The 23,139-nt window shown below is 36.9% G+C and overlaps 1 protein-coding gene across 2 annotated transcripts in view; it reads right to left on the bottom strand.

Annotated features, from left to right (window-relative positions):
* Positions 1-22,562, bottom strand: part of c2cd2l (c2cd2 like) — a 32,604-nt gene extending 10,042 nt beyond the window's left edge. For both annotated transcript variants that reach the window (XM_079872808.1, XM_079872809.1), the window contains exons 1-3: positions 22,254-22,562; positions 20,393-20,825; positions 1,743-1,838 (exon numbers count right to left, since the gene is read on the bottom strand). In XM_079872808.1, coding sequence (XP_079728934.1) covers positions 1,743-1,838; positions 20,393-20,752 — 456 coding nt within the window. In that variant the 5' untranslated portion in view covers positions 20,753-20,825; positions 22,254-22,562. The remainder of the gene's footprint in view (positions 1-1,742; positions 1,839-20,392; positions 20,826-22,253) is intronic.
* Positions 22,563-23,139: the final 577 nt, after the last annotated feature.

Here is a 23,139-nt window from a genome sequence, read left to right as displayed (position 1 = left end):
TATATTGAATGCAACTTGACAGGATGGACACATATGCCCTGATTTAAGAGTTTGAGTGTTTAAAAACATATTGATAAAAAGAATTATAGCATGCACACAATGAGCTGATCTACTGCGTCTGTCAAATGAGCTGAAGAGATTGTCAGTATTTCTCTTAATTATATGTATTTTGTCTCCATACACATGCAAAATAAAGGGTGTTTTAATGCAAATACATTAAATATGTCTGAGGGTCATTTTGGATACGATAACTGTATGGCACAGCAGTAATGTGATATAAAAATGGTTATTACTGCAATTATTTGAAATATACATACATATATATATATATATATATATATATATATGAAGAACACAAAATAATAACTGAACTTAATAAATCAAATTTAGTTCTAAATTCACACCATAGATTCACAATTCATATTACATTCAAATTCATATTATTATAGACAAATAATATAATAAATACATTCAAATTTATATACACTATTGTTCAAAGGTTTAGGGTCGGTGAGATTTTTTTATTTCATTTTTTAAACTGAAATATTGTGAAAAATTATTAAAATTTAAAATAAATGTTTTCTAATTTATTATATTTTAAAATATAATTTATTCCTGTGATGGCAAAGCTGAAATTTCAGCAGCCATTACTCCAGTCTTCAGTGTCACATGATCCTTGTCTAATATGCTGATTTGTTGCTCAAGAAACATTTTGTATTATTATCATTGTTGAAAACAGTAGTGCTGCTTAATCTTTTACTCAACAATACACCCATTTCAATACATTCCAATACATCCATTATTGCGGTTACGCTCACGTGACATGACATATTTAAGCATTACGGTTTAAAAACAAGTGATTTTAAACCATTGAAGCGCAACAAGCAGATAAAAAGAACTAATTTTGCTATATGCGTGCCCTGTCTGAGAGATGGTTTCTGAGTGCTGTCTGAGAAGTGTGCACATGAAGCCGCGGCTCAAAGAGTGCTTGAGTGCTGAACTGAGATCGTTTTGCCGCTTCATTGGGCTTGAACAATTAAATACACATGCTTATGTGTAAAAATGCCCATCTTAGCGAGTATCCTTGTAAAACTCAGTCATTTATGTCTCAAGTGAACATAAACAATTGAGAAAGAAAACACAAGTGAATCAGTATACTGGATCTGTGAATTTGGTCTTAAAGTTACAGCGGCCTAATATTCCTGCTGCTGTCTGTGTTATTAATGTTAATCAAACAACAAAAGAGAGAAAATCTCTCACTGCTCTTCTTGACTGAATCACTTATGTATCTTTAATGAGAATAAATGTATATTTAATTTATACAGTTAAGACTATGTAGTGTATCTAGGGCTTGACGTTTTTTAAGGTAGGTCTATTTCATTTGTGTCTTTGATCTATTGTAGTTTTTTTGTCCTATTGCTTGTAATCGGTTTATTTATTCTTATTTTATTACTGACTGTTTACTTGTCTGCAGTAAGCTGTTTTTTTTTACTTAGGCTAGTATTACGTTTTTGTGATATTGAAATTGGTGACAAGAATTAACAAGTTTCAATGGTATCAAAAATTGTGATCATAAAACCTTATTTAAAGCAAATATAATGATATTGTGATATATATATCATTTTTGTGAGATAAAATGACTCATATCATAAAATAAGATTCACCCCTACACCCATTTTTTTGTTAGATTGCACAAACATATTAATAACCTTTATTTGGTGTTTTAGTAACTAAGGGCTTACCATGCTGCGTACTGATTGTTCGGTGCAAGTCACACAGTCAATGGACGCAGAAGTTGGGAGCTGAAGACTGTCATCAAAGGTGATTTGAATGGAGCTCTGAATAGAAATGGAGATTCTCAGTTAGTTCATCTGCACATAAATCAGTGAAGAAAAGGAGTTTCTGGGTGCAATCACTCTTCAGATATATCTCCCAGGCTAAGGCCCGGTTTCACAGACAGGGCTTAGACTAAGCCAGGATTAGACCATAGATCAATTAGGACATTTAAGTAATTTTTATAAACATGCTTAGAAAAAAACATTACCGATGTGCATCTTAAAACTAAAAAGGCACTGATATATTTTTAAGATCAGTCAGTGCAAGTTTATTTCAGTGGAAACAGCTCAGACTTACATTTTAGTCTAGGACTAGTCTTAAGCCCTGTCTGTGAAACCAGGGGTATATGTCTGTTTGCATGTTTATATTAAGCAGCTAGATGATAGTGCACCATAAATCTTCACAGCTGCAAAACAGAAATCCCAGCCATTTAGGGATAAAGTAGCATGATAAACAGGCAAAGGAAGCGCTGCAATAGCATCTGCTTTACTTTCCCCGCAATGCATCTCTCGCAATTACATAAAGTGCAACTGAAGGGAAAAGACACAACAATTTTAATTAAAAGCTGCATAAATCAATGAGCAGTAAAAGTGGGTGGAAATTAAAACAATTTTAATTCCAGCTGAGCTGAGGTTATTCTATCATTTAACAAAGAGTGTGCTCATGTTTGGGACATTATGTACTTAGTTACCGAGATTAATACAAACAACATACAGTCCACTCTGTCTCTTTAAAAACATTGGTCAGCGAATAGCATACTCAGGATATGACATCATTCGGTCCAGGCGAACGTGGCAGACTGCCATGACGACAAGCTGCCAATGTACCTATTTGAGCCAGACTTCCACAGTTTGCAAATGGAGATCATGCAACAAACATCGCATGCCAGGACTCCAGGTAGAAACATACTAATCTAATATATAAGCTAGTAAAACACCCAAATTTAAAGATCATGATGAGAGTAATGACCTTTCATTACACTAAAAGGAAACCTCTGTCAATGACAGGATATTTCAGCAAGGCAGAAACATTGGCCAAGCAGGACTGGCAAGAGAGGAGAGTGTGGTAATGGAAATGACTGAGCATAACCACAACACTGACTTCTGCTGTGGCTATTGCTGTCACTGATTGACATAACATGAAAAACTGGACCAGAAAAGCTGTAGCCTTCTGCTTATATGATTTCATGTGTTGTAAGACAAGATGAGGGGTGTGTAAATAATTATGTTTTTCATCATCACAATTGACATGACTGATCCTCAGAATAGAAGATGCCATAATGATTCTGACGAGCCTAATGCAGGAGAGAAACGTCATCCAGAAGCTGAAGTTAACAGATACTAGGCTCACGTTATCATAAAAGTAGTACCATTTAATATCATAATCCCCCTGATGATACCATGACTTGACCACAGTATTACCATGGTACTTTTTTATAAGGGATAGTCAATATATCTGTATTTAATTTGGAGAATTAACGATAGGAAAGAAATTATATCATTTTGTGGTAGAAATTAAGGTGATGGACATTTTTTGGAAGGCTTATTATTACTAGTGCGGTCAAATGAAAAAGAATCCAAAAAGAAATAATCACACATTTATCTGCAATTAATCATGATTATTCACCTAACAATGTAATATTTTAATATTGTAATAATTTCTCTTTGAATCTACAAATAACAACATAAAGACGGTATATTTTAAATATGTGCATCTTTTTAATAAGTACTGTAAATAAAAGCTAGTATTACTGATAATGCTGCTACTGATGTCTAAATGAAATGGATATTTTACCCTCAGTTTTAGCCATTAATTATAGCCATTCAACATTACAGGATAATTGAAAGCCATAATTTGTAACATTTGATAGGATTTAAAAATATATAACAACTTTTTATTTAAGTGAACTTAAAACATTCACATAAACTATAAATTACAGTTTAAACTATAATCACAAATAATCGCAAAGACATTAAATTTGACAACCCTACCCATTACACAAAGAATATTTACAATATTATTTATAAAAATACACAAATAATATTTACTTTACTACTTTTTGCATAATTTGACAATTTTACTGTAAGATTAAAAAAAAAAAGAGTAATATTTACCTTGATTTTTCCATACGTCTCGTATTTCAGTAACCAAACAGTGATGATGTATCCTGTAAGATGGCATCATCCTAGTTCCCTTGACAAAAAGCCAATTTAATTTTTTAATTGGCCTTTGAATTATTGCAGAAAATAAGCTCTGCAACCAACACACGTTTTGTTCATCATAATCTTCACAAATGAACACAACTTTAATGAATAATGAAGCCTAAATAATTGCCAGAAGTAAAAAAGCTAAAGCTAGGCTATAACTTTAATGAACTACATCACAGTTGCATGACTTCAACTGCAACACCACCACCACCAAGCTTCTGACAACTCCATCAAGCTGTATTTAAAATCTACAAGTTGGAAAGTTTGAGTTAGTTTGCAAGGGCGTGAGTGTAAACAATGAGGCTATAAAAGCGGACTAATGAGTAGATGAGTTTTCGAGAGGATGTTTTAATATTGCGACAATTTCTGTAGTTCAATTTAGCCACTTAGCAACCACTGTCTTGAAAAAGGTAGTGGTTGCTATTGCTAAGTGGCTAAATTGAACTACAGAAATGGTAGTTCACACTGAAATGTGTGATCTAACACAAGCTCAAGATATTTTCACGTTTTCGTTAAAATATCTTGAGCTTGTGTTAGATCACACATTTCAGGAATTTAACCAAAAACCCATTCAAGAAACCAATTGACTATAGGATTATTCAAAAATGCCCTTTTCCAGGTTTTAGTAATTTTCCTGATCCCTGATACTTTTCCTAATGCCGGACATAGCAAGTTGTGTTATAATAAATAATAAAGAATTAAATGCTTTGTGATTAGTTTGCAATTTTTTTTAATGAACTGATATTTATATGATGATTTCCATATTTTAAAAACAACTGTATGTTGATGGAATTTCAAATGTCCCTCTTTTTTATTTCAAAAGAATAAAGAATGAAGGCATGGTTAAACATTAATGTGCCCTTCATTTATAAAAAAGAGAAAAAAAGTGAAATATGCTAGTTTGAATGAAAATCAACCCAAATTGAAAGTAGTTTCAGAAACGGGCATAAAAAGTGTAAAAAAAAAAAAAAGAAAGAAAAAAAAGACAAAAGATGGATGATTTGGACGTTCATGAATGAAGGATAGATGGAAATTGACCAACAACATACCAAACAGGTTTGTAACAGCTGTGGAACTACTGCTAATAGTCCTTAGACTATTAAACTGAAAGTATGCTCACAGGAACAAATCCCTTGTGTTAAAGTGAACAGTTCCTTTCAGTGCAAAATGAACAAGCTGTAAATACTCGCAGAGAGTAAAGACAAATGTAAATCTCAGAGAGTAAGAGTTTAAGTGCCTCTCAGTTTTTAAATTAGAGAAGCTCAGCAAAACTGACTTAGGTTTCATTTTCTCTCTCTTTCTCTCTCTCTCTCTCTCTGTACCTCAGCCAATGGGACAAGAGGACATGTTTGACTGGGTAGCATTTACTGGCTCAGCCTCTGAGCTCTTGGAGAAGAGGACGAAAAGACGCAAATCCCCTACTGCACTGGCATATGTTCTTTATTTCACGCCCCTCTTTCCATCCTACAAAGATATGCAGACATGAAAATGTGTGTATGTTAGCGTGTTCATACAGGCAGCACTGGGTCAGTGTACAAGATTCACAGAAAGGTTTAACTATTGCTACCAACTGCCAAATCTATATAAGTTCATTGCCAAAGCTAATTGCCACCACTTTGATTCTTTTTTCTGTTCTAGAGACACTGGACCACTTCATTTGCATTATGTTGGTTGACATAATTAGATGCTTTGTATCTCTCCAGTACAACACATAGATAAAAAAAAAAAATGGCTAAACTGTTCAAAACAAAAATGTTTTTAGATATTTTTTATAACATTTTGATTCTAATTTTGAATCATTGTTGATGTTGGTGTGACATTCAAAATAATGCTTACATTAACTTGATTGAACGGATGAATAATATCTAATCATACTTAATTAGAATGATTGGAAATGGATATGTGATATGCTTTTCTTTAGAATTTTCTTTATATGATTGTAGAAGAAGAAAGTAAGAAAAGTTTATTATTTTTCACTTGACTTGGCCATTATACTTTTTGGTCAAGTCAAGTGTATGTGCAATACAACTTATCTATAACAAAAAAATTTGAGTTCAATTTTGTGTCATTTACAATGATTTTACCTAATATTGAATGCTTAAATGCCGGTCAGCGTTTAAGAAAATAAAGGTTAACCTAGATAAATATGTACTATTATTAGACGCATATGCAAGTGTTTGTGCAGAGTGTGGAAGCTAAAGTATAGCACTTACTGCATGCATGACATGGAGTCTCCGCCCTGACCACTTGCTTTTTTTCCTGATAACAGCTGAAACAACTTAAAATACTCCATCATTTCGGTCATACAGATATCATCAACTTCATCTTTGCAATCTTCTACATCTAATTAAAATGCCTCCTTGCTAATTTTTTTCCAACACATTCATAATAAATGGTACAGACGTGTCATTGAGATGTAAATGACTCGGTCTCTCCCGACAGAACCATCCTGTGCCTGGAGTGTCCCAACAGTCCTCAATCAGCATAGTGATGAAATCCCTTGCACTAGATAGGCATTAGCATACTGTGATGAGAAAGGCCATTGTGCCACGTTTAATTCACATGTATAGGCTACCTTTAAAAGGATTTTTGAATTACTAGGGCAGTAAAGAGTTCCATATTTGCTCAGCCCTACAGCACCATTGACTTTAGACCAGGTTTTTATTGGTCAATGGCGCAGTCTATTTCAGCTGCCTCAAGATAGCAACGCGCCATCAATGCGCCTGAACACACCTGGTTTTCAGACCAGCACGCCCATGAGCGCACAAATGGGCGCAAATGCATTTGCTATTTAAACAACATGGCGCAGGATGTGAAAATGATAACTGAGTCGGGGTGAAACTAGCAAAAAACACTCACGTCGCGCCTGCCACTGCATTGCGCCAGATGTATGATAGGACCCTAGGTCTATGACTGGATTTTAAGTATTTTACTGGATTGATATAGGACATTTTTTGTCTAATTGGTTGATTAATGATTTTCCTTGTTTGTGGAATCCTCTGTTGTCTTCATGAATATTGTGTCTTATGCTGCATGTAAATCGTTAATGGATGCATTCACCAAGATAATTTTGTATGAGGATAATTGCTGTTTAACAGAATCAAGTGAGTGATTTTTAATATAGTTCAATTTTGATGAGGTTGATAATTAATTAATTCGTTTAAAAAGTGGGAGGAGGGATTGGAGCATTCAACACACTGAAGGAAGGCCTGTGAGCCGAAACGTCTGTATATTATTCCCCTGTGATAACAGGAAATAAAGTGACTAAAAGGATTTTGAGAGCGGATCACAGCTGTATTCTTGAAGCTATTAAATAGATTTACGCACCAAAACAGGATACAAGGTATGAGACGAGAGAGAGCGCGGTGTAAACGACTCTGTGGTCCTAGTTGACTAGAAAAATCTTTAGTCGTGGCAGCCCTAGTTAGTACCACAAAAGCAATCTGATTTAAATGTGTGCTGATGTAAAAGCTGATGGTTTTACACCACAACACGTCATTGTAATTCTCTTCTCAGCAACAAATCACCACAATACGTGTAATTTGCATATAGAGACAAATCCTTGTCATTTACATCACACATTTGCATGATCATCATCTGTGCTCTTCCACAACATCATGCTGTGATCCACATGTGTGACACTGGCTATTACCCACTTCAAACAGACACATGCAGGGCTAGAAGAAAAACATTAGCATTAAGCTGGACACCTTTCTTTTGCACATCAAGTCTCCAAAACAGCTGCATGACCACTGAAAATGAGTTTCTAGGGAAAGACTGCACATCCAACTATAGCACAAATGAAAAAGCTGTACATCAGCAGATTGTTCAGGTTCCATCAGTGAAATCAGCATACGTAATGAAAAAAAATACAGGACCTGTCCACCCCCACGGAGCACAGTTAAGCATTTGAACAAAATCACCACACGTTCCAATTTAGCCACATCAGCTTGCATTTTCAACACAAGCCAAAGTTATAAAGATCATGCAGAATGCATGTTTGAGATAACTGACATAAGACAAAGTAGGAAATGGTATGCATGCAATAACTCTGGTCTGACAGGTCGGACTCAACACTGAGTGTTGGGCAATGTTTGATTGTGTCCAGAAAATTATAAAAAAATGCACGATTTTTAGTCTTGCCATGCCCATGATATCATCATTTTCATATCATATACAATTTTCTGTTGTATAAAGCACTACATAAATAAAGGTGACTTGACTTGGCATTGGTACGGAATCCGTGATTATAGCCAATTATATGGGGTATGAAGGTTGCTTGGACTCTAGAGGCCCTATTTTAACGATCCAAGCACATGGTCTAAAGCGCACGGATCAAGAACACTTCCAGCGTGTCCGAATCCCCTTTTGCTAGTTTAACGACGGGAAAAAATGGTCGGCACCCCCGGCGCATGGTCAAAAAGGGTTGTCCCTATTCTCTTAATGAGTAATGGGTGTGTTTTGGGCATAACGTCAGAGTCTCATCTCCCATTCCCTTTAAAAGCCCATTGTGCTCGCGTCATGGTGGATTCGCTATTTACATGGCGGAATTTGCAAGCGGAAAAAGGAAAACGCTTTTCCAGAGAGGAAACGGATCTGCTCGTGTGTGTGGTTAAAGCGCGCAAGCAGACCATCTACGGGACAAGCCGGATTCCACCATATCTTTATGTACACAATAATAATCTTTTACATTGTAATCCTTTTATTTTTAATATTTGGCTAGTTTGTGTGATGCTGCGCGTCCCTGTGTGTGTGTAATAAGCAGAATGTACGTGCGTTGTGGACCCGCCTATAGGCGCACATTACTAACGCGCTCTTTAAATAACAAAAAAAAATATTGGCGCAGTCTATTTCAGTTGCCTCAAAATAGCAATGCGCCAACAATGCGCCTGAACATACCTCTTTTTTAGACCAGCATGCCCCATGGGCAAACAAATGGACGCAAATGCATTTGCCATTTAAACAATGTGGCGCAGGACTAATAACTGCGTTGGGCTGAAACTAACACAAAACACTTGCGTCGCGTCTAGCGCCTCATTGCGTCGAGTGTATGATAGGGCCCAAGCCGGTGTTGCGTGCTATGGGGCAATGGGCTTCAGTTCAGATAAAGAAATTTTCACTTAAACTTGGAAGCAGGTCTCATTGTTAGGTATTCATTTTTGTTGACCGTGCGCACGCAACATCCTATACAGGAAACAGAAACGATTATTTCATCTCCCAAGTCTTCTGGTCAGAGTCTTTCATTCATCCCGTGATAGCCCCATTGGCTAAGACTATGCAGTCTGTACCGGAAACCGAAAAGATTAGTTCCTCTTGAGTCTTCATTCTTTTGTCACGTGACGTGACAGCAGTATTGGATACAGAAATTAGTTAATAATTCCAAACCTTCCTTAAAAACATGTGCATAATTAATTATTTTTTACAGTTACGTTATGTGTTTCTGGTTTCAAATGTCTTAAATTATAAATTTGTTAATTTCTGTCATGATGGTTCTGTTTCATAACTCGTGACGAACGAACGACTCAGACTCGAAGACTTGAGAGGTGAACTAATCATTTCGGTCTCCGGTACAGACTGCATAGCTTCAGCCTATGGGGCTGTGACGTGGTGAACGAACGACTCAGACTCGAAGACTTGAGAGGTGAACTAATCATTTCGGTCTCCGGTACAGACTGCGTAGCTTCAGCCTATGGGGCTGTGACGTGGTGAACGAACGACTCGGACACGAAGACTCGGGAGGTAAACTAATAATTTCTGTTTCCGGTACAGTCTGCATATCTTCCGAAATGAAATTACTTGAAAAAACCATTTGTTTATTTTGTTTAACGAGACTCAAAGATCCGAGTCAGTAAAATGATCCGAACTTCCCATCACTACTAAATATTTCTGTAACAGTATATTGGATCCGTGCATAAACTCTTAAAGTTACGGCAGCCTAATATACCTGCTGCTGTCTGTCATGTTAATCAGAGAACAAAATACAAAGAGAAAATCACATTTTACATTTGATTACTTTGTTTCATTTCTGCAGTATTTCTTATTCAAATAATGTTAGAACAAACAGAAAAACTTAAAGATGTGTTTATTTCTTTTTTTTGTGCTATCTTTTACAATTTGTTTATTTGTTCTGATTTTATTGCTGACTGTTTACTTGTCTTTTTTTGTAAATTCTGTTTTTTTTTTGTTTGTTTTTTTCAAATAAAGTCTCAATCTGTAGTGTGTAAGCTTTGCAACAAAATTAACAAAATTATCACAAAAAATATTGGCATTGGCAATAGTCTATATTTGACCCTGGATCAAAGTATCATAAGTAGCACGGGTATATTTGTGGCAATAGCCAAAAATATATCATATGGGTCAAAATGATTGATTTTTCTTTTATGCCAAAAATCATTAGGATATCAAGTAAAGATCATGTTCCATGAAGATATTTTGTACATTTCCTACTGTAAAGATATAAAACATTTATTTTTGTGAGTGAATGCAACACAATCGTGAACATAAATGGACAACTTTAAAGGTGATTTTCTCAGCGTTTCGATTCAGAAAATTGACCCATGTGACTGGTTTTGTGGTCCAGGGTCACATATATGGTTTTCCCTGTGGTATCGAAAATGGTATAATATTGATATTTTTCAAGGTATCGTATCGAAGTTAGAAATTAAAGCCAATAAAGCCAAAACTAGCCAATGAGCCCCAGATAATTTGATCATGAGATCCCTGCTATGGAGAACATGGTTTTGTGTATGTTATCCTCCTACTCTTTCATTCTACTTGTAAATTAAGATGTTCTTTAAACACAGTGTGTTAATCTCAGACAGGGTCTTGATAGTCCGTTGGTGTGTTTGTCTCATACAAAGAAGGCAAGTGTAAGACAGAGTGTGTTCCAAGACACATTGGTATAATGTCACTTTGGGTTTGAGCCACCCTGCCTTGAATCCCCCTCTGGCCTCTTCAAACACACCACAACAACCATTTGAACCAACCAAAAATATCCTTCTTCAGGCACCGTGACAGAACATGATGACAAAACTAGGGATCCAAAGATTCCTTGGGGCAAATATAAATCACTAGGTGCCAACAACTGAAGGCAGTGCAATGCCATCTCTAAATAAAGGACAATAGAGTGACATTGTCATGCACAACTTTGCTGTGAGCCTTGTAATAGTTCAGTGTTGATCTGTAGCATGTTATTGATATATGTATGGTCTGCTACTTTGCAGGCTATTCATAAGCTAATGTGAAGCAAAGTAAAGGCGAATTCACACTGCAACAACAGAGGCCGACCTACACGGACAATCACCAGATTACACTACGTCACTTCACAGGTATTCCACGACCTCACAAACACAGATTAAACATGTTCAATCACTGAAAACAAGCGCTGCAAATAGTAATCATATCCAGAGCTTACTTTCAAGCATATCCACCAAGAAAGAAAAAGAAAAGGGAAGGAGAAGGGGCAATAGCGAGACAGAAATAGTAAATACAAACTAGTTTGACCTTGAACTGTGTGTTTGTGTGCAGACAGTGTCCTATTCTGTGCACTGCAGGCATGATAATGTGCCATCATACTATTCCATCATATGCACAGATGCCACACACAAACACACACATGCACTCTTCAACACAGACAGTCCTGACACTGACACACATGCCTGGAGGACTGAGCAATTTCAGCAGCAGCCAAACTCTCAGAACACTGATGGTACCAAACGGGCCAGCTGGGAGAGCAAGAGACCACATGATTAATCAGACGCTTTTTCAGAATTTAAATTACATTTTAAAAATAGTTGCTCTTAAAGACTATGAGCCAGAGGATCTGAACTGTTATATGCTGCAGCTCAAATGTGCTTCTAGTGACCATGTAATGACCATTTGAAAACTGTGTCAGTTGTGCTGTTTTTGTTTTTGTTGAAACTTTACTGTCACTTTTAATACATTTACTGTCTCCTTGCTGAATAAAAGAATCAATTTCTTTTGAAAGCAAAATCTTACTGACCCCAAAATGCTGTCTGGAAGTGTATGGATTGGATTGGTGCACAGTTGTAAATAAAGATACATTCAACTTTGACCTCTGGCCTTTAGGAAGATGCTCTGGATGTGTTCTATATTATATTAAGACAATATTTTCTTAAACAATTTTTAATTTATTACATTTATAATTTTGCTCAGTATCTAATCATGCAACAATTTTGTTCACTTTTTCCCCCAAACAAATGACCCTGAAATTCAAAATTACTGTTCATTTCTTTTTAATTAAATGTTTTATTTTAGAACATATACTTGAATAGAACAAAAATCCAATCAATCAATCAAATTAGAATTGTAAATGTTCAATTTAAAACAACCAGGGAGAACAACATTTAAAAGTAATATTAAATTCAATAAGATATTAAGCCTGTACATTCACACATGACTGGAGAAATCAGAGCAAAGGGTCAGTTGACTTTCCCCAGGCAAGATTTTCGGTAAATCCTGTCAGTGGCAAATTAAATGGATAACTTATCCAAATCAGTTTACATTAAATAGCTGTGCGCCTTTTTTAATTGTTTATTAGCAAGTAGTACATAAGTGTGTGTGTGCAGTATGTGTGAACAATCTCAGAGGACGTCCTTCTATTGTTATTGCCACATATAACCAGCTGTGCAGATCCCCCCCCCACCCCCAGCCAAATCCCTGGATTACTAGAGGGAGTTTGTGTGTGTGTGTGTGTGTGTGTATGTATGTGAGCATGTTGAGTAGGAAAGAAAGAGGAAAGAACAAGCGTAGGATAAAGCCTCACACATCACAGAAATGTAGCCCAAAACTGACCAATATGACCATAACTGCAGCACACAGACCATAGAGCAACACTTCATCCCCACTGCAGCGTAGTCAGCTAAATTTAAGGTTGACATCAAGGTTTCTCTAGTAATATCCATCCATATATATATATATATATATTTTTTTTTTTTTTTTTTTTTTTTTGTTTTTTTTTTGTTTTGTTTTAGGCCTCTGCCATCTAATTTGATTTATTTAAAAACAGATATGCCTAAAGCAATTTCAACCTGGATTTGCACATTGTGGAGTGTCAAAACTGATATATATATATATATATATATACACACAATATAAATCACATCCTTTATTGAACATCTTCCCCATAATCCTTCCCTTATAGACAGTCCAACAGCAATCCCACTCTCTCTGTAACAGTAAGCATACCAGTAATCAGATTAAAATCCCACCGCATGTGAAATTATGCAGAGGAGATTAACCAGTGGTCAATGGCTGGATTATCCTCCTAGTGAGAAGTTATCTGGAGACCTTCGTAATTAACGATTATAATTAAAAAGTTGCAAAGTTTCATCTGAATGAATTAAACAAACTCTTTCTCGTTGGTGCAGTGGCCTCCATGCATTTCCCTCTCATTGCCTCAGGCAACCGCACACACATATGCACAGAGCCCTGAATCTGTCTTTTCCCCTTCTTTAAATGAGTGCTCATATGCTGTTATAAAGATCTTAATGATTTGCATTACAAGCTATCAGAATTTCATCATACTTTTTGGCCGTATAAATATCTGCAACAGCAGCAATGCAGTCTTCTCAGTTTAGGCCTCTGAATAAAATTGAGGTGTTTTTTCTACTCAAGTATAAGCTCTATTCTTCTATATAATACTATATGAGTCATGATGTATCAAATATGATAATCAACAAAAAATACAAATTAAAACTAGATTTTTAAAAATATTTTGTCTAACGATTCAATAAACTGTTCCGTTAAATCTGATCCTTTTCTTGAATATATATATTCATGTCAGGCTTTAAGTGAACAATGATCCTTTTCTTTTCCTTATATCATTTAAAGCTAAGAAAATGATATAAGGAAAAGAAAAGGATCATTGTTCATATATATATTCATGTCACGCTTTACAAGGTTACAGATACACATTCACTGCACAGTTTTGTTATTGCAGCCTAAATAATTAATAATTACAAAATGATTAGATAAAAAAGCACAAATGTTCAACAGATAGTATGCGAATTGGGACACAGCAAGTGTCTCCAATTCCATATTTTTGTGATCCATCCTAAATTAGTGTGCTCCAAATTATAGTATGTTGAAATGAGTATTTCAAAGATACCCGGATGCTCTAGTAGTTTTTGTTCGAATTCAAAGTGCAGATCCATGCATCTCTTCCGTGTAATACTGCCCACAACCCATTGCATGTTGGATGGGGATTCGATCAGAAAAAAAACAAAACAATTTTTTTAATAAAAAATACAAACATGGTGGATGTGCGAGACAGATGGGGAAGTGGATTGAAAGATTAATAATCAGTATCTAACCTTAAGAAAAAATATTCAATGTTATCCACATTCTGCAACAACATTGTTAACTTTTATAAAAGATACGTTTGGACTTTTTTAACTTTAATGCATTATTATGGCTGTCAAAGTTAACGCGTTAATGCATGCGATTAACTCAAAATCCTTAACGTGTTAAAATAATTTAACGCAAATAAATTAATGAAGCACGCAAAATTGAGTCATTAACGTAATTTAAGTCACGCAGTTAAATGATCTCATGGGAGTCGGGAGTTTATCACACTGCATCTACAATGGCGCAAGCACCTGTAACTGGTAGGCGGATATTTCTATTCTAACCCCTTAACGCAATTTCGCTTCTCTGTTTGTGATCAGATCATTTTAAGCTGCTAAACTCTGGAAAATTTTTCAGTCCAATTATCAAGTAAGCGAATGCATTCAAACAGTCAGTTCAAAACAGTGCTAATGTAAAGAAAGCCAAGCTTATTAAATCAGAGATAGCAGAGAGTCACTCACAGCCAGTTTTCAGTGAATTATTCATTCCAGTGTCTGTTTAGCTTTAAAACACGAGCTCTGTCATATTCTGTCATTGATTCTGAAGAGCGCGAACCCTCATGCTATTCAAAAGCATTCAAATGAAAACATCATTCAAATGAAAACATCATTCAATGTAAATTTTAATAATCATAATTAATAAATCGCAATTACAATTTCAAGGGAATAATCAACAATTATGATCAATTATTTGTCATAATCGTGCAGCTCTAATGTGCGCTCTCGACGCACTGATCGCACATTGTATTTATGCACCGACACATTTCAGTACATTCACGTAGTTTCCACACAATCAGGATAATGTTTTTATCTGGCATGTGTATGTTGCTGTTTTTAGTAATTCTGAATGGATCCGTGAAGGCTACTGAAGGCACATGCAGTCAGGTCTAAGCATCTCCATCGTAACTTGACATGCCTAAAACTTAAACAAGCTCTAAACAAACTCTTTGCTGTTGCACTGTACACATACTGTACACTGAATTCTGAAAAGTTTTGTTCTGTAATGTTATTCTTTCCGTGTGTGCTTTGTGCAAACATTTATGAATTATACAATTTGTTATTAGGAGTGCTTTTGGAGTCTCCAAGTGTCCTTTTTTGGAAAGACACCTACATTTTAAATGAAAAAAAAAAAAACCTTTCAGAAAAAACAGAATCATTCATCAATCTGATAGTTTACTTTGCTGGATATAGCAAATGATGACAAAATAAAAACGTTAAACAAGATAAATGATGTAGCCTATGCTTCATTTCATGTGATTAATCAAGATTATTCGAGATTTAAAAAAATGTAATCCATTGACAGCTCTAACAATACCATTCTCTCCGATATGGCAGGACTTTAAATTAAATTGAATGTGAAGAATTTGAACTGTGACTAGATGATTGACAGGATACACATAACTAAGCAACAGAGCGGTTCATTAAAGAAGTAGTAGCCTATGTCCCAAAGCTTGCCTACTATTCTGATACACACTCTAAAGTATGTATTTTTCTTTACAAGAACAGTACATTCTTTTAGGGCATAGTATAAGTAGGTGAATTGGGATGCAGCTGACTCTCTCTTCTCTTTCGCTGTCTAACCTTAGAGGTGGTCGCCATGGCTAGGGCTGGAACCATGGTGTTTGTTTTCATGTTGCCGTGTCAACAGATGGCTTCAGCGTTTCAGAGGGGCCAGGCAAAAGTTGCTTGATCACTTTTGCGCTCGATCTGATCTCACGCATACACAAAAAACCTCACAAGAACTGGAACAACCTCTCTGGCAGGTTTTTAAAGTCAAAAGAACTTGATACGAGTGGTTTGAGGTGTCAAAGATTCGGTTTGCTGAAAGAGCAAATATCTGGTCTGCTTGGAGACAAGATTCTAGATCAAAGCTTCCAAAATGGGAACTTCTCCCCAAAGCCCAATCTAACACAGGGATATTTAACTAGCACATGGAGGTCACCTCTAAGGGAGAGTCACGTGACTAACATTTAATGGTACTATAAATTCCCACAGAAGATCCGGTTATTACACATGAATTTGATAGGCCTAGTAGATCACTGACACCTACATTCCTTTTTTTGAAAAGAAGGTCCAATCATCCACGAGGTCTTTAAATTCTCCCTGACTACTTTTCATTGGAGCCAGTTAATTGTCTTTCCTCTGTAGGCAAATTTTCTCTTCTCCTACATTATTATCATAGATGGTAAAACTTTCAGACGAACAGAGAAACATAAAATGGTTTCCTTTCATAAAAGGTAAAAATCATTAAAATGGAAAAGAACAAACAAAGCATGAAACTCTTTATGCTCCATTGCTTTGTATAATTGAGACAAAATTCATAGGAGTTGAACTGAACTCACAGTGCTACTGTGTGAAGGGTTTTGGCAGATGAACAGATTAGATCTTGAAAACAGATGCAACAGAGAGTTTGGAAAGACGAAAATATTCTGTAGTAAAAGGCACAAGGCTAAAGGCTTATTTTCAGAAACATTTTGCTAGCAAAAGGCCCCTTGTCCACTGTCTCTGGTATAGTGATGCATGAAGCAGCATTTACTAGAGTATGTGAGCGGAGTGGAGCGGCATCAATTTCCCCTCCGCGCTCCAAGCATTCAATAATCACCCCGCTCCACCAGCTCCGCTCCGGGTTCACCATTTACCGCTCCCCGCTCCACTCCTCGCTCACCGATATCAAAAACACCGCTCCGTCTTCGCTCCCTGAGGAAATTGCGGCTAAAGTATTAACAAGTATGCTTTGAAATCTCGCAAAAGTTCTGTTCATAATATACAGGCCTATTAAATGAACAAAATAAATAAACAATACTGTGTGCAAACTTTTCTTACGACATGCTAAGCTTATTACATGGTTATTATCAGCATTAAAGTTTAAATATCATTGTTGCTTTTTGCAGTGCAAATTTTGTTTGGAAAAACGAAAATAACTACATTTTCATCAGTTATTTTATCTACGGGTCGCTACATTTCTTACAGATTTCTGCTCATTCGAAATCAAATACAGACAGCACTGTAAGATTATATTAGTTTGAATGCATTAGTGAGAGAGCGAATGCGCGTGTGAATAAGTGCTACCTGTTTAAAATGTGCGTTCATCCGATCATATTCAGTAGCCTATCTAGAAGGTAAACAAATTCCTTGAGAACTATAACCTCCCGCTCATGTCCATCGCCGCCATCATAACCTTCACATTTTTTTCTGATTTGAGTGATCCATTTGTATCATGTCAGTGATAAACGTGTTTAACGTGTGAATTCTTGCTAAAAATGCAGTTCTATAATGGGCCGTTGGCATGAATTGTACTCGTGATGGAGTGGTAGTGGAGCACTCTCAGAGCTAGTTAGTTTTAAAAAATCTGGTTTTAAAAAAAATGGTACATGTGACCGCACCATTAGTATCAAGACTCTAGTTTGACGAACTTTGGGAAGAGCTGGATGACAAAAGCATTACACTCCTAGTTTTAATTAGCTCGAATCACACAACGACACATATTGTACCAATATAACCTGTATGTTTAAATGCTGTCCTGAAACTATCATTCCACCAATATAACCTGTATGTTTACGAGCAGTCATGAAACTATCATCCCATGAATGTTTATAATGGAAGCCGCACCTTCCATAACATCATCACAAAACCTTAAATAAAGGGATTTCACATGCACATACTCCAAAATCAAGAACAGAATGCTATTCATAACCAAACAAACAAGGCCACGTCAACATGACACAGACCCCATGGCCAGCTTCGGCTCCATACAGGCGTGATGAATCCATCTTCAAGCAAAATGAACTGGATGAATATTTGAATGCTATGGTCCCAATCTGAATTCTGACTTCTGATGCAGCCTGAATCACACAGCGTTCATTCATTGGCCAGAGGAGAACTGGCCCCCCGACTGAGCCTGGCTTCTCCCAAGGTTTCTTTCTCCATTCTCTCACCTGATGGATTTTGGGTTCCTTGCCACTGTCATCTCAGTCTTGCTTAGTTGTGGACACTTAATATTCAACAATATTATTGATCTGACTGACGCTGTTATATAAGAACTCAACTGAGCTGGACGATGACATAATTTTTTTGTTTTGTTTTTTTGTTGCAGAACTGCTTTATAGATGAAATTAACTAATTTAATAATTGATGATCTTTACAACGGAACTGAATTAAAACTGAACTGACTTCAGATGAACAACAGCCAAAATGCATCACTGTAAAGCTGTTTTGAAACAGATTGTATTGTATCTATTGCATAAAGCACTATATAAATAAAGGTGACTTGACTTATCTTGACATGGGGATTCTTAACGTTAAAGATGTTCATTAGCAAAAGTCCTTACTTCAGGACTCCATAATACCCCGCATACAGAGTCTGCAGAATCGTTGCACTTCGCAGCACTAAGTTACTTTTAGGATCAGCTGACCACATTACAATCAGAGATGCGACTATGGCACACGGCCAAAATGGGCACTTACATTAAACAGCGAACCAATAAATGGTTATTTATTAGCCTCGGTCTCCTCTTCTTTTCCAGCGCAACCCACTGACTGTGAAGAAATTTAAGATAAAGGACAGCAATTGCATAACTGCGTTCTGTAGCCTTCCCTTCCCCCACTTTGACAACCTGAGAAAATAACTAGGTTGCTGAACTGGCACAACTATCGGCTGGAGACCTCAGTAAGGAAATGAGATGGAAGGATTTTCTCTCTTTTTTTCCCACTTTCTATATAGCTCAGGTGCTGGAGCAAAGTTCACTGTATTGAAGTTTAAATCCCTTGAAGGATTTGCTGTAAAAAGCAACCGGATGTGACTGACGGGTGAAAATGCCATTTCTACATTCTTTTGATATCTCATCAGACTAAAAATGCAGATATCTATCACTTAAAATGATGAGACTTCTGATGAACTGATCTTCAAAGACTTCATCTAGTAAAAGCATTTTTTTCAAAATTCAGCCTGACCTCACTGAGGAAAGTGTCTAGAGAGGGAACGAGTGGACGTCGGCTGTTTCACCTACTGGGCAGACTGAGCTTTGATATAGACATAGATCAAATACAGTTAAATATAGGAGTGGAGACCTTTACACAACTCACCAGCCCTCAAACGCACCCGTAACCAGACAAGGGGCTACAGAGGAAACCAGTTGTCAAAGAGAACTTTTTGATTGTGGAACTGCAGAGTACCTGATTGGCCAAGAGATAATGAGTCGTTCATCATAAATAACAGTAACTGCTGTAGTGAATAACTTAAGTAATGTGACAATCAAGTGTCTGTCAGCAGTTTCACACATAGGCCTACAGCTTTATGAATAAATTTAAAAGACATTTTTCTGTTTTCTGGTCAGGAGTCAGGACTATCCGAGTGGATGACTAATTTTTCATCCACTCAGATAGAGAGAAGCTCTTTGATTTTTGTGAATCACAAAAGTGTAAATGGTAGCAATATGGATAAGACATACAGCCAATGCATGTGTGATGTGGTACATTTGCTGGAAAAAAGTAATTTGTCAATTTAATAGGTTTCATGTGTGAAAGTGGCTTGTGACTATAAAACTACATCTCATGCACATAGGCAACAAGAGTATCACATGTTCTGCTAAATCTCTGCGTTTAGGATAGACATTAAATATACTCTCATTTACACTGATTAACTGAAAAAAAAGCGCAAATTTGGTTCCATGAGATAAAGCCCCCGAGGAGATGGTAGACTGAGGCCTGTCATGTGTAATACTCACTGCTGAGCAGATTTCTGAGAGGAGAGCGAGTGTGTGGTTGTTGCACAAGAACCTGCATCCCCTGACACTCTAACACCCACACATTCACTAACAAGTAGTCAGGCCATGATATTATGCCCACACACAATCGCACAGCCTAAAAATACTCTTACACATGTATAAACATGCATGGAGCAATGAAAACACATACGTATATATATACAAAAACCTCCTACATATGTTGTTACACCGTTTTGTCTCAAGATAAAAGATTACTCACCCCTTGTCTGCAGGCCTGTTCGTTGAGTGCCCGCACCCAGGCTCTCTGCCAGTGCTCCCTGAACGACTTGAACACAAAGAGCGAAGACAAAAGCCCCTTGACACCTGCCTCCGTGTCAGTCCCTGCCCCATCTCGCCCCAGCCTCAGCCTCAAGAGGGAACCCCACACACCGCCCGTCAGTGTCTGGTGAGTGAGGCTCAAGGGCAACCGCCACGGGGTCTCTCTCTTGCCCTGGACCCTGGACCACCTAGGGCGAAGCAACCCCAGTGAGAACTGAACTAGCCAGGCTAGTACAACCAGCAGTGAGGCGCAGAAGAGCGCCACCTGAACCAGCCAGCTCACGTCCTGGAAAGTCATCATCTCCCTAATCACTGATCACTTCAGTCTCATTTTTAAGAAGGGTTGAAAATCTTGACTCACGAAGGTTGGAAATCTGGGGAAAGGGTAGAGAGAGACATAGAGTAAGTAGACTGGAAAAAGACCAGATGCAGGGATATACAGCCATACAGCAACGACAAGACATGTTACCAACATCTCATAGGAAACACTGACATCTTAAAGCGACAGTTCACTCAAAAATGAAAACTCTGTCATTTACTCACTGTCACGTTCTTCTAAGCACGTAAGGGGCCATTCACACAGAATGTGTTTTTGCGTTTAAAAACACAAGAAGCATGGTAGTGGGCTGAAAAAAATGCAAGGTCTATAGAAGTGTTTTTTTTTTAAAATTAACTTTGTTTTACTTGAGTGCTGTGTTTTTAGAACTGTGTAGACGCACATGACCAAAGATGTACGTCTAGTGCATGTTTACATAGAAAAACAATGGAAAAACAATGCAAAATCCAAAAACGTGTTCTATGTGAAAGACTCCAGTCACCATTCACTTTCATTGCATCTTTCTTTTATAGCAAAAAAGTGCCTGAGACAGTCATTCTCCTTTTGTGTTCCACAGAAAAAAGAAAGAAAGTCATATGTGTTTGGAACACCATGATGGTGATTAACTGATAAAATATTTTTTGGGTGAACTGTGCCTTTAACAAAAGGTAAAATTCATTCTTATTCACAGATTTTTTTTCTTTTTTCTATTTACATGTATATCATATTCTTGGCCAATGTTTTCCTACCAAACTATATATATATATATATATATATATATATAGCAATGATGCTGCTTATACCTGTTTTACCTGTTTTATTGCCAAACAAGTTACTATCACAATATGTGTTCTACCAAACGGTTACCAAGGGTTACAAGTCATGCTCTGATCAGAGATTTACAAGTGCATGTCTCCTTATCACCACCTGTGCTTAAAAGTTTAAACAATTAAGCAAACTGACTAAGCATTTCGGTGAAAGTGTGACATCCAATGCCTCTCCTGAAACCGGAGAAGTGCCTAACTTCTTCCAGAAAACTAACTCAGATCGGTTGCACAGTCTAGTCTTGTGTGAAGCCTGTCTCATACAAACTAGCTCCGATTCTGTCACATTACAGGCAGTCCAGCAGCGATGATAGCAGCTGTGTTCTGGGTCAGTGCTGCATTGCAACGTCGAGCTTAGCTCATCATGACCCAATCTAGAGATTCATTTACATTCCCTTCTTCTTGACAGCTATTCTAAGATTGCACTTATACAGCGTATAATGGTGTTCATATCAAACCATGTATGTTTACGTCCCCTCACTGGTCACCATTTGAATAGCTGTTTCAAACCCTACCTAGACAGCATTTTTTGTGCATCTGATTCAGTTCAGTCAGTTCAGCTGACTCTAAACGCGCCTACGATTAACAAAAATGCTGCACGCGCATTCGACGCCGAATGTTCCCATTATTTGGAAGAAAAATCAATAGAAAGGAATGATTACCGAACAGATGAGAAACGCCGTCTTTGGACGCTGACCAGCTACAGAACACCAGCTCAATGGCTACATCATTTCTTCGTAATTCCAGCGCCAGTCTTCAGGTCCGAGCATCTTCCACAAACCTGTGTTGATCGGTACATGACATCCGTTACATGAATCTTTAGCATGCTACATACAACCGCACATTTATTATATCCAGTGCTGTCAACGCAAGAGAAATGTGTCCCCCTCCCACCGTCGGTGTCGGACGGTCTGTAATGGTAATGCGCAAGAACAGAACAGTCGAGCTGTCAAATAGTGTAGCAGCAACACAAACGTATTTAAAGAGACACGCACACTTTTAGGGCTGTCGAAACTGCGCACGCGCCACGCGCACATTCCCTGCCTGTGCTCCTGAAATGCATGACGCCCATCTACCTCTCTGGACGACGTAATGGGTGGAGCTTAACCTAATAGACCTATTTGACAAAAAATGTATTACGTGTAGTGATATGGTAAGGTTAGGGTTAGTGTGGCTGATGAACTCCACCATTTACGCACAGAGAGGGGAGGATAATTTATGAGGATAATTATGTCATAAAGATAGCGTTATGTTCCTTTTGTCATCACTTTGAAGAAACAGTTATCCACTTATTTTCTTAGACTAATTGTGTTTATTGCGTAGAGTTTAAAGACTGCGTAGTGTTTTAGACAGATTGTTTTAATTTTGTAAAACTAAATGTATCCCCAAACCTCTGTAGAAGCAATTTTTTTTTTTTTTTTTGGTGACTCTTTTAATTTTAATTTTATTATTATTTTATTACTATTCCTTGCAAAAAATTACATTCATAAATTATTGTTTATTTTTTTTCAATAAAGATGTTATTTATTTGAATTATTTGATATTTAT

The sequence above is a fragment of the Squalius cephalus genome (genome assembly GCF_949319135.1).
Source record: "Squalius cephalus genome assembly, chromosome: 5".
Taxonomy (NCBI): domain Eukaryota; kingdom Metazoa; phylum Chordata; class Actinopteri; order Cypriniformes; family Leuciscidae; genus Squalius; species Squalius cephalus.
Note: the sequence above shows the minus strand (reverse complement) of the source record. Positions and strands in the feature narration are given on the sequence as shown.